At 41.8% G+C, this 15,481-nt stretch overlaps 1 protein-coding gene across 3 annotated transcripts in view; it reads right to left on the reverse strand.

Annotated features, from left to right (window-relative positions):
• LOC111068443 (FERM, ARHGEF and pleckstrin domain-containing protein 2) overlaps nucleotides 1-15,481 on the reverse strand; it is a 39,109-nt gene that overhangs the window by 21,005 nt on the left and 2,623 nt on the right. For all 3 annotated transcript variants that reach the window (XM_022357919.2, XM_022357918.2, XM_022357917.2), the window contains exons 2-4: nucleotides 7,556-8,388; nucleotides 296-528; nucleotides 15-236 (exon numbers count right to left, since the gene is read on the reverse strand). In XM_022357919.2, coding sequence (XP_022213611.2) covers nucleotides 15-236; nucleotides 296-528; nucleotides 7,556-7,804 — 704 coding nt within the window. In that variant the 5' untranslated portion in view covers nucleotides 7,805-8,388. The remainder of the gene's footprint in view (nucleotides 1-14; nucleotides 237-295; nucleotides 529-7,555; nucleotides 8,389-15,481) is intronic.

The following is a 15,481-nucleotide window of genomic DNA, read 5'->3' on the forward strand; positions in this document are numbered from 1 at the left end:
TGACAGTCGCTTACACATGCTTCTTGTGATTCTCCATTATCTTCCGCTGCATGGTGGCATCCTGATGGGGCACAAAGCGATACGACGATAGATACGTATGATCGGGGTAATCCTCGGGCACAAAGTCCCCGCAGGAGGCCTGTACAATGTAGCTGGCCATCAGGGCAGCCGTATTATCGTTGCACTGCAGACTTCCTGTGGCCAGGTCTCGTTTGATTTGCAAGCAGAAGAGATACCTACAAAAAATACGATTAGCCTTCGATTCTCTCTAGAGGTTTCAGAGGGATATCTGTACCTGGTATACTCCTCTTCTAGTTGCCCTGGATCTGGTGTGTAGAACTTGATGCAGAAGCGCAGCACGGGATCGACGAGCGAGAGGCCCACTTGGCGATTCATTGGCTTCTCCAGATCCAGCCAGTATTTGGTATGTGTGGACATTTCCTGGTACTCCAATCCGAAATAGTCCGCCTCGAGTAAGTTTAACTGACGGCAAACCTGCTCGAAGAGCACACGACCCAATGCTTTGGCCTAGAAAATAAGACAAGAAATATTATTTAGTTATTGTAATCAAGCAAAAAAAAAATACGAATAAAATACCATCAAGGAACATCTTCAAGGTCCGAAGGAACCACTTAAATTCAGTCCCCAAAACCCCTGCCACACTACTCTTCAATGTCAGGTCTGCAATTAAATGCCTGGCTCTCCAGCCCAATAAATTACACGCCCAATTTCGACAAGCCACGGAGGTTCAGGTTGCTCCCCGCTAGCGTCTTGGACGATGCACACTCGTGCACACTTATTGAGCTCGTTAAAATCTAATCTAGCATGCAGTTTTCAGATCATCTCAGACGACCACAACGACAACGACGCCACACGCCACACGACAAATGCTTTTTTTGTGGGGGCGTTGCAACGTCCGATTGCATTTGAATAAATTTCAATTGAGTTTGACGCCCGGGCTTGGGCCACACTTTGGCACTTCTACGAGCAAGTAGAAATAAACTGGGCCAGCTTGTCTCGGGCCGCAATTAAGTTATATAAAAATTATTTGGGTCGTCGCTTTTCGCCAAAGTTCGCGCAGTGAATGAGTAAATAATGAGTGAGAGAGCGAGTGCTTTGCATATTTTATAAAATATGTGCCATATACGCGCAGTGCAACTTTCGGACAGAATAAAATTCAGACGAATGATTTATGTGTTTCTAGCATTCAAATTGCTGCCAAGAGAGCAGTTACAAAAGCTATACGAAAAATACACTTTGAATTTATGGCATATCAAAAAGAGATGTTCATCATGTAGAGCCCCTCCCTGAAGTCATCTTTCCAGAACCACACCACCACCACACCCTTTAATCGTTTTCTAGCACCACTCCCAGCTGAAACCTTCCACAGGAATATCCCTTGACGCCTCTCCTCCAATTACCTTCAGGGACTAGCCAGCAAATGAGTCAAACAGCCAGCTAATGGGCCATAAAATCCTCGGAGCTTGGGCTTAACACCTATTAGGATTCCAATTTCAATTTGCTAATCCTCTTACGGCAAGCCATGTGTGTGGCTCGTGACTCGTGGAATATATTAATTTCGGATCGGAAACTAAACTCCTCTCCAGATGTGTCCGCATTTGGCAAATAAAGGGATTCCGTCTAGCGTCGGCCAATCAAGGAAAGTGCTTTGTCAGTTCGACTTTGCCAAAGATCCCATTCGGCACAGGCCACAAGCCACAGGACACACAATCTATCAGAGTGTGAAATGTGCTGCAAGGCGTGCCAAAATGTTATTAAACCCTCTCTCTCTCTCTCTCTTCTCTCTATTTGAATATTTTATTCCTCTCATACATATACATAGAAATGTAAACCGAGATATTAAGGACAACAAATTTTTTGGCAAAGGACCAAAATGCTTTTGCGGCTTTCATGCGCATAAATCGAATGAATAGAACCCAAACAGAATTGGGCGTGGCATGGCAGGACATCACATTAAATAAAGATACTCGTAAAAGCTCCAAAAAGACAAAGACAAAGAACAAAATCATTAAAAAGTTCAAATAAAATAAAATAGAACTCTCATGGAAAAAAGGATGCATGATGCATTTGCTTGTGCGTCTGCCTGTCTCTCCAGTTGTCAAAAAATTAATCCCACAGCAATGGATGCAATTGCGATCAGTTTATTTTTAATAAATGTTTAAATTTATCAGCTTTATATTTTTAATTACATTCAATTATATGAATATTCCATTTAAAATCAATTTTAAATGTTATTCTCCAGCAAAGATTGCTAATATCAAGCGACTATCAAATTATATTATGTTCGTTAAGCTCCCCCCTTTTATGAAACAAAACCGAAAACCAACAGCAAAATGAAAACCCCAAAAACCGACAAAAATCGACAGCAAAATGCATGTCATGGAAGCCACAATTAAATTTTCATTTTAGTTTTCCCCATTCAGCTGTCGTCGATGCAAACCCGAACTGAAGTCCCAAATGGCCCCCCATAGAACCCCCCAGCGTAAAACTTTGTGATAACCCTGTTAATGCAATTTATGGCACTTGCCACTTGCCACAAATGCAATTTACAGGCTCGAAAAACTAAAATGTTATTTGCCAAATTTTCGACAATTGTTGTGGCAATTCTGGGAGGGAAATTTTTAATTAATTCGGCCAACAAGAGAAAAATGATGACAGGAGCCACAAGAGCAGAGATACAGATACATCAGGGTAGAGTGCAGGATATTCCCTGGAGATGCTGTGCTCTTTGTCTGCTTCTGGCCTGCTGCTGCTAGAGACACAAATTGGGGCACAGCCACGCCCAGAACCCTTTTATAGGGCTACTCCCCAGAAGCATTTATCTTTTTGGGCCAATTCCCGTCTACTACACGCCTCTTTGCCGGCTACAAAACAAACCAATTAACTTTGGCGACTTCTGCAGGCTGTGAAAAGCGGAAATGGCAAAACGGCAGGAAGCTTTTCTATGCAAACAACCCCCCCTCGCAAAATCCTCGCAATTTTCCCCACCCACATGTGCCAAAAGTTGGCCCACAATTGTCGGTGGTTCAATTTGTCGCTGTGTCGAGAGGAGGAAGCAAACAGCAGAAGCAGTGGAAATGCCAGTGCCAGTGGAAATGCCAGTGCCAGCGGCAGCCAGCAGAAACAGCAAGAGGCAGGTGTTGTCCTCTATTGGATGGAGAATGGTGGAACATTCTACGAGGGAGGTCCACATGCGGGCGTTTCCTTCCACCCCTCCACATGCATTGTCCTTGGGTATCCTATTGAGTGGGGCGCCTAACCCTAACCCCATTGATATTGCTGCCAACTCTCTGAGCTGCGGGCTCTCAGTCCTCGAATGAAAAACTTTCCACAGTAACCAGAAAAGTTGGGAATGTCTTTTCAAAGAGTTCTGCTGTTTATAGGAAAATATGTTTTAGTTGGGAATAACTTTTTGGCGAGTCGGCAATGCTTGTTGAATGGAAAATGTTTTATTTTTGTGGCCAATACTTGAGGATGGGTCTAAACAGTTGTTGCAACAATAAGCTACTCGTAGACTTCGTGAATTAAAAATCAAGTGCGTACTCGTATTAGCAAGCCAAGTCAGAACTGCGGCAGCAACAATCCATCAAAACCGATAGGTTCAACGCGTCGCCAAACTTAGCCATAAAGTATACAAAAAGAAACGATTAAGAACAAAATACAATATGTATTAAATTAAATGCAGGAGCCGCCAAGGCATCAAATTGTTTATTGAACACATATATAAAATGTTTATCCTTCACGAATCACTGGCTTTTGCTGCATAAGCAATCAAAATCGTTTGCATTGTAAGATCCGAAATGATTCAAATTTCTGCAATTGAATCCCCTTCAACTCAGAGACTCTTTATCCGACAAAAAACCCGCAAATCGTAAATGCCTCAATTGTTTGCGTTTGCGTCATAATTTAATAAAGTTCTCGGAGAATGCTTTCCAGTGTTCGTTCCTGCATTATCAGCGAAATGTTTTTCTTGTTGGAAGATAAGCTTTTAAGAATGTTTGCACACACAACACACACACACAGACAGACAGACAGACAGACAGACAAGACAGACAGACAGTGTGGCAGAGTGCTTTTGTTAGCTAAATAAATGAAATGGCGTCAGGATAAAGCACTGAGAGGTGAGGCTCTTAAGGAATGTCGAAAACATAAAACTTTCGGCTGATGCAATGGCAAAATCTTTGAAGTTTTTCCCTTCCGAAAGCATTTAAATTGCCAACATTATTGGCCACATTCTTCCTTTGGGCACGCACATTTGTAAAGTTTGAGTGCTACTTTTCATGGAGCACATGATCCACAAGGTCTGCCACATCCTCACAGCCACATTCAGAGCCACATTATCGTTCACAAGCCACAAAATCCATTAGAAGACTTGATTAATAATGCAGTTGTTGACCGAGACCAAGCCACATATTCATTTCTATTTAAGGGCCAGCATGCGATGGAGAAAACAGTTCTGCAGTGGATATTATGGTTACACCACAAAGCACCGAAGGAAGGGAGGGAGGTAGGCAGGGTTGCAGGGTGCCTTGGGGGGATGGGGTTTCTATTTTTACAAAATGTAACCATGTCAATATATATTACGTATACGCAGTGCACAGCAGAAGAAGTGCATGGCACAGCAGAAATTGTAACGTGATTGAATTTTTAATACCAGTCGGAGCTCAAGGAGAGCTTTTTACGTCTAGTATGATGCTATGATGTAAGTGTGTACTATGTACCCGGTGAAATGTTTGAGGGGCTTTAAGCGGTTGATAATGCCACTGCTCGCTGCTTTGATTTTCCGTAACATTTACCGTAGTAAGTAACCATTAAGCTTGGTTTTTTCTGCCTTTGAGTCTCAGTTATTGGAATTTTACACACATTTTACGCTTGATTATTGCTTTTTACTGCTCAAAGACGCTTATAATAGATAATACTAAAGTTCGCAGATTCCACTGCTTTGTACTAATTGATTTTGATTGAAACTGCCACGAATGGGTTCAATTTAAAAAGATTCACCAATGAAAAATACATTTTCAAGTATTTGTAACCAATGAAAAGCTAAAATATATCATTATAAATCCATGTGATTGATATTTATCAGTATTTTCCATTGCACTGCTGTTATTACTCGCAGGATATTCAATTTCACGACTTAAAATGCATCCTTCCTGCTGTGCCCTGCTCAGTAATTGTTTTCCAACGAAGTATTTAACCAAACAGAAAACTAGAATACAAGCGAGCAACTTCCTAAGCTTAATTTCACAACTAACTGGCATCCCTTTTGAATCCCCTAAGCCCCAATCTCCCGACAGAGGCCATCCACTAGCAATTCCACTGGCAATGTCAGTGCTGCAACAGAGACACGACACAAAAAGTTCAGCCTCCACCAGAGCTGCCCCAGAAGCCTGGGGGCCTGTGCAAAAGCAGAGAAATACCACAAGAGTGAAATGCAGGCGGCGAATGCCATAGCCATAGCACATAAATATAAAAAATAGTTTTGTGTGGAGCAGCACTTTGCAGCACAACATTTACCGAGTGCAAAGCGACGACGGGCAGGCAGCGCCTCAAGTGCAACTGGTTCACAAAAAGGTTAGTCCAGAGCGAAACCACAGCCCCTTAACCAACCCCAACCCCAACCCCATGTGCTGCAACCCCCCAAACAATGGCCACCATTCTGTTGTAGTTGTTGCCCTGAAACATTTCCACTCCTCGCTTGTTGAAGCCTTTGAAATGTGTCTGCACAAGAGGAGAGGTAGGGGCAGAGGTGAGGCTTTTGGGCGTGTCCACTTCAATGGTAGGCAGAAAAATGCCTAAGCCTTTCCACGAGGCCGGGCTAATGGAGCCAGGAAGTGGTGCAGAAACAGCGCCAACAATAAGAACAAACAACAAACTACGACAAAATCCATTAACCAACCCAGAAACTGACGGACAGCTAGCAGTGGGAGAGGAGAGAATAAGGGGGCAGAAACAAAGGAGCAAGCAGGAGTACGAGCATAGAGAAGAGTAAGCTATAGAACAAAGAGGGGGCCTATCTAATGCGCAATATATGTACATAGGAAAGTGCTCCGACTCTGCGCTGCAAGCAACACCAATACAATCACATATTCCCCTCGTATTGTCTTCGGTTTTGCCTGCAAAACATGTGATTGTATGCGTGCCGAGTGCCGACCAGTGGTCTACGCAGATCGGCAAGCAGAGTGTTAAAGCAAGGGGTTTTAAAAAGGAAGAAAGCAATGAAGTAGAAGTACGAGGAGTAAGCAGAAGAATTATGGAGCGCAAACAGTGGCTCAAAGCAGTGTAAGCCTAAGTACGATACGATTTACAGTTGATTCAATTCAGTTTACATTTGATGTAGGCTCGACTCGACACCCAAAAGCAAATCCTTCAAACGAGAACGCCCAAGAAAAAACACTCGAATTTCGCTGATAAGGATTTTGTTTGACTGCTCCCTAATACAAAAAGCCTGCCCATCGTTAGTTTACGCTAATGCTATTTGCGGTCAAAAAATCAGACATGTGCGGTGTCCCGGTCTTAGGCCACAGACAACACAGTTCGTAGACCCCAAAATGCACCACACCCTCTGTCCAGGGCCCTGCCCACTTTCCTCCACTGAAAAAAAAAGACAAGAATCATGAGAAATCTATGCCAAGCTGTTGAGCTGGCCATGTTTTATTTTGGTGGTCTACAAAGGGAAGGGAAGGGCAGAGAGAACGGATGTGCAGCATCTGCACCATCCACTTTCCACTTGCTACTGCAACTGCTGCTGCTGCTGATGCTGCTCCTGTTCCTGTTCCTCCAGCTGCTGCCGCTTCTGTTTATTTCTGCGCCTCTTGTTTGCCAGAGGAAACACCGAAAAAATTTGCTTTATTCGCTGGCCGAATGCCAAACATGCTACCAGCCACGCCTGCCTTCTCCACCCGATACAAGCGCAGGGCCCGGCCCCTTGTCGCATAAGTCTCATCCCCAGAGATTCCACACAGAGTGGAGTGTGGAGTCCTACATACACTCACTATGTCTTTCTTTATTTCTCTCCGACTCCGACTCCACTCTCTTTCATTTTTTTTCGACTCCACTCTGTTTCATTTTTTTTTTCGGGTTTACATTTAATTAAAAGTAGCTTTTCACATATTTTCCCATTTGCACGTGAAATTGTTTGTTCCAAAAGGGAGATGCACACATGAAAATGTATACTGTTCCCAGTATATGGAGGAGGGAGATGCATTTATGCAATTTCCATTTAACGGATGACTTCCGCTTTGGCAGGTGCTTCCTGTGTGAAGTGGAAGATAACTCCGACGCAAAGGGAAAATATATCTAAATATGTATGTACATACTCGTATGTATGTTTATGCCTTACTGGATGGAATTTTCATTGCTTTTTCATACTTAATTATATTAATACGATGAACTTTACGTTTAAATTAAACGAATAAAGTGCCTAAAAAAAGACTAATACATTTGAATACTCGTATCTGCATTCTTTGTTGGATGAGAATTTTGATTCGTTTTCAGATTACTTCTTGGATTCTTTCCTCTTCGTTGCACTCACCTGCACTTGAAACATGGTAACCGAATCATCCAGCATTTGTATGCGAACGGTGAGCTTCTTGCCGCCGCGATGTCTGGGCGTTGAGGGTGTGCCATCCACACCAGAGGGTGTGCTCAGCGAGTGGGTCATCGTCATCCGACCACCGGGTAGACCTCCTGCCGGTCCACCGCCAGAGGCAAGATCATAGTGACGGCCACCGCCACCACCTCCGGTGGATCTTGAGGCTGTACCCATGTCGGCGAGGGACATTTTGTAGACGAGAATATTGGGGGAGCTACCGCTGGAATAAGACTCCAATGACTCCGATCTCTGGCATAGATCGAGGGTCTGTCTTCTGTGGCTGTGTCTGTGTCTGTTGTCTTCTTTAGGAGTTTCTTTTAAATGCTTTAAACATGGAATGCTACTGGGGTTTTCTTCGTTTGTTTGTATTTCGTTTCGTTAATTGAACTTTTTTTCGGCTGTATCTTCGCTTCTGTTTTTATCTGGTTCTGTATTTGTATTTGTTTCTGTATCTGTATCTGTGTTTGTGTGCTTTAATTCGATTTCATTTCGTATCCAGAAAAGAACAATAACAGAACAAATTGAAAGCTATAACGCCACACATCACACACACGCTCTCACATGTGTTTCACATTTGCCACGGCTTCGGACTCGGATGCGTTGTGGTACGTTCCGATGATTCCTCTTGACTTTCCTCTTGCATTATTCGCTCAGAGAGCTACAGATACACATATTCGTTTAGTTTTAAAATTGGTTTTACAGCATTCGGCATGTGGTTGGGGCACTCGTCGATTTCCTCATCTTAGTTCTTTTCCGGATTTCCCATCATTTTCCTATAGAGATTGCGAGAGAAAATATGTTAGTCATAATTTTAAGTGGAGTGGAAATTATTGTCAGATGTAAAACCGAAAACTGTAAGTGGAAATTTATAAGCTTTTAATTTGGGATTATCTATGGGTTCTTGCTGGTTTATGTGGATAAAAGATGCGACAGGGTGGCGAGAAAACTGTTCTACGGAGAGCTGCTGTTCGACTGCGATATGCGGGAGCACTCCTCGGCCTAGTGGGCGGTTTTGCCTGGGATCCGCTTATCATTTTGCAGCCATTTCATTGGCGAGACTCTAGTCAAGCTGCAAAGTGAATTTGTATTTATTTTGTTTTTCCATTCCCGGGGAATTCTCATTTTCGATTTTCGATTGTATGTCTGCATCTGGCGTCGATTGTCGAAGAATAAATCTCGTAGCAATGGGAGCATATTTTTAATCATTCTAGTAGTCATAGTAGGGTCATACATAGGGTCATAGCAGTATCAAAAGCCCATACCTCAGGATATATCACGGACAAATCTGATTAAATCTCAAAGAAAGCGGAATCATGGCAATGTATGTACATATTTTTTCATATTTCCAAAGCTCCATTCCATATCTCAGGATCATTGAATTTCAAAGAAATCGAAATAATCGTCTTAGAAATGTATCAAAACCCTTGCCAAAAGTGGGCGTGGACACACACAGAGACCGACTCTATAAGACAGACGCTTGCATCGAAAACCATTCTTCAGGCCTCACATAATAAATGACAGTCGACAGCAGGCAACAGTGGGCGACAATCTCTCGCTTGGGCTCGTTTCTCTGAGATGCACACAAAAGCAAAACCTCTTCGACTACATATTGAGAAATTAAAAGCACATAAAAGTACCCAAAACAATGACCCAAATAAACGGCTGTCAGGGGAATTATTTAAAACATTAAAAGCCCATAAACATGGGAAATGGGAAATATGTAGAGAAGAAATTAGGGAAAACACCTGTGAAAATAAATGGGCTTATCACGAGAAGGCAGCCACAGAGCGGAGCATGAAGCGGCACGCAATCAAATGGAAGTGGAAGTGGAAGTACTAGTATAACTTCTGGTTTGCCGCCGAATCAAGTTTGATGGGGCACGTGCACCACCTACCCACGTGGTTGCTGCTGGCCCACGCTTTGGATCGCAACCAAGAAAAGAAACTTCCAGCCTACATACAAAAACAGTCTTAGAGATAGATAGATTGGGGATTGGAGTTTGGCGCCCAATTATTATGTGGGATGCGAGACGAGAGGCATGGAGAAAGAAGGAGAAATATAATAATAAAATATGGAAAAATTATGAACAAGAAGTCGTCTTCCCTGTCCGCTCTCTGTCCATTTATTTATGGTTTTGTGTCTCGTAAATTTAGATGCGGACGTGGCCAAACGACTGGCTGTCAATTTGCAAAACTCGGAGAGAGAGATACACGCACAGGATGCCCCCAGTCCCCAGTCGCGTCACATCCATAAGGTTGAATGGGGCGTGAAATGTGTGAATTTACGATGCGATATGGGAATACTCGTATCTTGTAAACCACAAGAGTCGGGGCAGGTTCTTCTTGGGTATATGTAGGAGATGATAACCACAGAGACAAGCGTTGAGTTGACATCGTTCAATGACCCACAAAGCTGATCTTCATCCATTGAGCAAGTTCTGATAACAAAATATAATTCAGAGACCGAGAACTCTTTTTTATATCGATAGGTTTCTCTCTGTTGAAGCTGCCACTTTTCTGTTCGCATAAGTCACGTTTTGTCATAAATAACACACAAATGATTAGCATGTGGACTCATAAAACACATTTCTACAGATGAAATGCTCTCCTTCGTTTGTCTTGTTGCTAATTCTGAGATGATTAATGTGGAACACAACGCTAAAAATCCTTGGAACATGGAGAACATGTTGGGAATTCCAACTAGAAATTATCAAAGGAAGAAAAAGAGAAGATTTTGAAGTAGAAATACGAATAAAAAAGTTTAAACCTTTTTTTCAATAATATTCTGAGATATATTTTATTTTTTTTATATTCTTTTTCTTTTCTTTGCTTGCGTTTGGGTTATTTTTATAATTTTTTGTAGCCTTTTAAGAGCTTGCCATCGATTGTTCCACAAACGATTTGCTCTCGATCTTTGGTGAGCCACTTCTCTTCTCCGTTGATCCTTAATCATAAATGACACACACACACAGAGAGAACACCTTAAACGGCATCAGCATCAAGACGTTGCCGCAATATTAATGATGCTCTGCAATTTATGGGCAAGCTGGTCTCCCAAACATGTCGCTAGAAGCGGTCTCTGGTCTCTCTGGGAGCAAAAGCAGTGCTAGAATGGGGTTACAGTACCGCTTGATGAGCCACCAACTTGGGCCACGGCAAGGCTATATCTACTCGTATCTGTTGGCATTATTGGCCGCCCGGCCGGCCTGGCATACTCTTCAGCATTCCATAAGCTTCAAATTGGCGAATGATGTGCTCTGTGCATCTATCTGTCCCCTGTGACTGGGAGACGACTCCTCCAAAAGTGGAGGCATGAAGAAGTTTTAAACCAGTTTTCACAAGAGTATCTATCCTCCCCGCTCTCCCTCTCTCTCTCTCTCTCTATCTGTCTCCTTTTGTATACATATGTGTGACCCAAAAATTGTTGTGTGAGTCCCCATCAAAGTTTCATGACTTTTATATGCTGTGGAGTGACATAAATTTATGATTCTTTAATTAAGTTTTTGCTTTGCCGTTTTGCCATTCTGACACTTTAGGTGTCCCTGTTGGCTATGGTCGGGAAAGGGCGTGGTTTTCATAGAATTTTCATTTCCATATAAGATTCGTTATAAATATTCCAAAAGAAATACAGTTTTTCATTGGATTTGCAATGGTTAAATTCTCTATGGCTACTCAATTAATTTCTATAGATTTTTGTGTTGTATATTTTCTGTACATAACATTTAAGCAAAAATAAAGTTTTTAGTTGGGGAAATCATCTTGAATCTGCAGATTTTTGTTTTATTTCTAAACATCTAAATCAATATTAATGAACTCTTTCTCAAGATTTTCCACTTAAGAATTTCCAAATTCCGCAGAGAGCTTTCCTCCCATATTTCATTAAAACCCTCTCTTAGAAATCATAATTAATCATTGCCATGATTTCCTCTGCATAAAAATCCATCATATTGGATATTGGATCACAAATAATTGACAATATCAATTCAAACTGTCAATAACAATTTTCTTTGCAATTGGTTATAGTAGAGTTTTCTGCTCCCCTCCCCGCACATCCCTTGCCTTTCTATTATTTTTGTCTTTTTTTTTTAACTTAAACAATCTCAATCTTGAAATCCCCTCTCTTTGTGTCTTTGTATCTGTGATGGCAAATGCATCTCAATTAAAATGTATCTCGAGCATCTTTCATAATTCTTCTGCCAAACGAGAAGATGAATCACTTGGGGCCATTTCTTTCCAAGAAAAATGCACAGCGGGCCAAAGCCCCTGCCGAAAGATCAACAATTGTTGTGGATGTGTTTGTATAGGGCCAAAAGCCAGAGAGATAGATGTAGATATTCTTTTTACAACCCACATGGTGGCTGCAACTCCATCTGTCTGTCTGTCTTTTGGGTTGTGTTTTTTTATTGCTTTAAGTTTCACAGTGGTTTATAAATAAAATGCACCGAACAGAGAATGTATTTTATGTGTGTGCCTGAATATAAAAGGATGCACTCCGCCGCCTGTCCGCCTGTCCGTCAGACGTTCCTCAGATGTGCTACTGGTTGCTGGCGGCGAGTGCATTTCAAAGTCAACTCTTTTTAGGCGTCAGCAGCACTGCATAGCATTACACTGCACTGCACGGCCTTTAGTGCAGTTCATTAAAATATTTATTTAAAGTTTCCCCCGCAACAGAACCTCAACGGAACCCAGGAACAGCACCATCATGGCTGGGCACCCATCCATCGCAGAAGTCCATAGCCAGTTGCTCTTTTTATATGACTCGACGACTCTTTGTTTATCATTGGATTATATATACAGTACAGCCTGACTTTATGGCATACACACAGATGCAGATACTCAGATACACAGATACGCAGATACAGCTACATAACCAGAGAGAGGGCTGCACATGTGTGTCCCTTCATCGTCTGCCTTTTTTATTGTACTTGTCAGCAGATAATATTCTACAGAATCTGCATCTCTTAATTGCTATCTGGCTCTGGCGGGCATCGTCCTATGCAAACCTTTGTTCGCTATAAGAAGTACTTTAATTTTAATTTTAATGGAACCAATAGAAATGGCAACTGTCTTTTCGAACTACCAGAGATACAACCCACTATTCGATTGCCGTAGAGTACTTTTTCGCTCACTTCAACTTATTTTCCATTCATCTATACCCATGCGACCGCTTTAGAGATATTTTCACATGATTGAGGAACCTCAAAGACTATAAACAAAAAGGTTTGCTAATATACGAAACAAACCACGAACTCAAGAAGGAGATGAAGGGGGAAACCACTCATAAATAGACACAACAAAACGCAATTGAAAATGCCGAACAAAATCAATTAGTATTGTCGTTAGGTAGTTCCACAGATACACTACAGACAGACACAGCTCAACCACAGATATAGATACAGAGACTAGACCCAGGCATAGATACCAACACAGATACAGATAAAAGTAGGTACTGCATGAAAAGGGGAAAAATAAAAGTCGTTGACAGCCGGACAACACTTTGACTGAACAAACAAGTGGCTCTGGTTATTGATTAGACAGCAGGCAGGCAGGCAGGCAGTTCCACCCATGGACCATAGACCCCGTGGACCTCTCCCCTTACGAGCCCCTTTTTCCTTAGCGGACAACCACTTTCATGGAATTTACAGCAAATTATAGCAATTTGTTGAACAAAGACAAAGTCAAGATAAAACGCACAGCGCACCATACAGTATACGACATTTGCAAGTGAAAAGAAAAAGAATAACGAAATGAGGCAGGAGGAGGCAGTGCAAAAAAGTTCTTGAGATGAGGTGACAGCCTTGTCGCAGAACACTTGACTGACATTTTCAACGAGTTCTAAAAAAAAACGGGTTAAGGATAAAGCCCAAGTACAGTAGAACCAAAGCCAACAGAAGGATAGAAATCAATCGATGTATAGAGAAATATGAAGGATTTACATATAAATATATAGAGGAAACTTCTTCAGGAAAACTATTTACATGTGAATTAAAACTTTTAGTGACATTTTCAGAAAAGCCTCTTCGAAAAAAGGACTTCCAAATCTCTAAGTGAACTTTAAAGGTTTTTCCAACTTCTGGTTATAATGATTATCCGATTACAACCATCTTAACCGGTTGCTCATATTTCTGTATATATTAGATATAAGCCCGATTAATTCTGTTTCAACAGAGTTTCGATTGTAGATCAAACTATGATAGACACTGGCAATCCCAAATGACAAGCTCCCGTCATTTTTTGGTTACACCTATCACATATCCACTGTAACCATCGCATATCCATCCACATCCACTGTGTATGTGCGTGTGTGTGTGTGTGTATCCCCCACTGTAGCCATGGCTAAGCAGCACTTGAAATTGTCCTCAATTTGTATGCAGCACAAGTGAAGAGACCGCCGTCAGAGCCGACACAAGATACATTTTGAATTTATGAGTATGCTGCACCAAAACGGAAATGGAAATCGTTTTATGCTTCTGACCAAAGCCAAAGCCAAAAAAAAACCTGTTAACGAGTGTAAATCACAACCGAAACACAACCGAAAGACAACAAATTTCAATTAGACCTCTGAAAAAAATAAACAGCAGAGAAAACAAAGGCAAAACAAATTCAATGAATGCAAGTGCCCTCCTCCCCTCCCTAGCATTGGGCCACCCTCAACGGTTTACCTCGCTTTCCATCTCCACCCGGGGGGCGGCCCATTCTTTTAGGTTGCATAAAAGCGCGGAGGGAGAAGAAAAAAGCCAGCACAGAAAGCCAACAAAGCGTATTGAGATCGTAAATAAATAATGTATGGCCTGAGAGATATAGTCAGAGAGAGGAACTCAGAAGTTGGCTCGCAACTTAATTTGCTTTGGCCCATTGGGGCCTGGGGACTGTCAGCAGGCTTTTGTATCTGTGTGTTTTTGAGATACTCGCACAGACAGACTCACTGTTGACCCATTTCATCTGCACGATTAACTCGTTCTCTTTTGGCCAAGAAGCCAGGCAGGCGACGGAGACTGCCCCAAGTTTTATTCGCCTTCTACCAATGCTACGTGTGAGTATTTCTATGTTTGAACTCTGCATCCGTGTTGTGTTTGCCCAGACTTTTGCCATACATGGTCCGGACCTAGCCATTGGATACATGTGGCAGAGTGTCTCACGCGATGGAAACGCTCTTATTGTGTTAGGAATTCATACATAGTATGTGCAACGTGTAAGTTTCCATTTGGACCACTTTGGGGGCTCAAGCAGATTTCAATTGATTTCCAAGCTAGTTTTGAAAACAAGTTGGATAGTAAGACCCTTGATCAGATATTTTAATAGTTAAGAACCAGTTTTTGGCGCGAGGCTGCTCATAGCCAGTTGTTTATCAGGAAAATTGCTTTATTGCTAATCATCATGTTCGTTATTCGTTATTAAAACCATCATCTAGACGACATTTAATCCACTGTTGAAGAGCGCTTCAGTAATCTAAACAATAAATAATAATTATAGGGGGGCTCATATGTATACTGCGACCTATCCATATCTTTGAGCACTGTATGCTTTTCAACAGAAAAATAGAATACATGAGGATACATTTGAATTTATTTTCGAATCAATTTACCCCACAAAATTCCACTATTTGCACTGCAAATAGCAATCAAAGTGAGGGTTTTGTTCCCCCCACCCCATCAATATTTTATTCATTTCCTTGCCGACTCGTGATCGAAACACGATAAAAAAAATGTCCCCTCCCTAGATTTCAAATTGAGCATGAAAATCTGTGGAAGATGATGTCAGCAGAAGGGCGGTGGGGGGGACAGTTGCCAAAATAACGAAAAACGAATAAGTAAAATTCACAAAAAGAGAGGTACAAAAACAAAAACGTAGCAGCTATGACAACAAA

Source organism: Drosophila obscura, unplaced genomic scaffold, assembly GCF_018151105.1.
Source record: "Drosophila obscura isolate BZ-5 IFL unplaced genomic scaffold, ASM1815110v1 contig_4, whole genome shotgun sequence".
Taxonomy (NCBI): Eukaryota; Metazoa; Arthropoda; class Insecta; order Diptera; family Drosophilidae; genus Drosophila; species Drosophila obscura.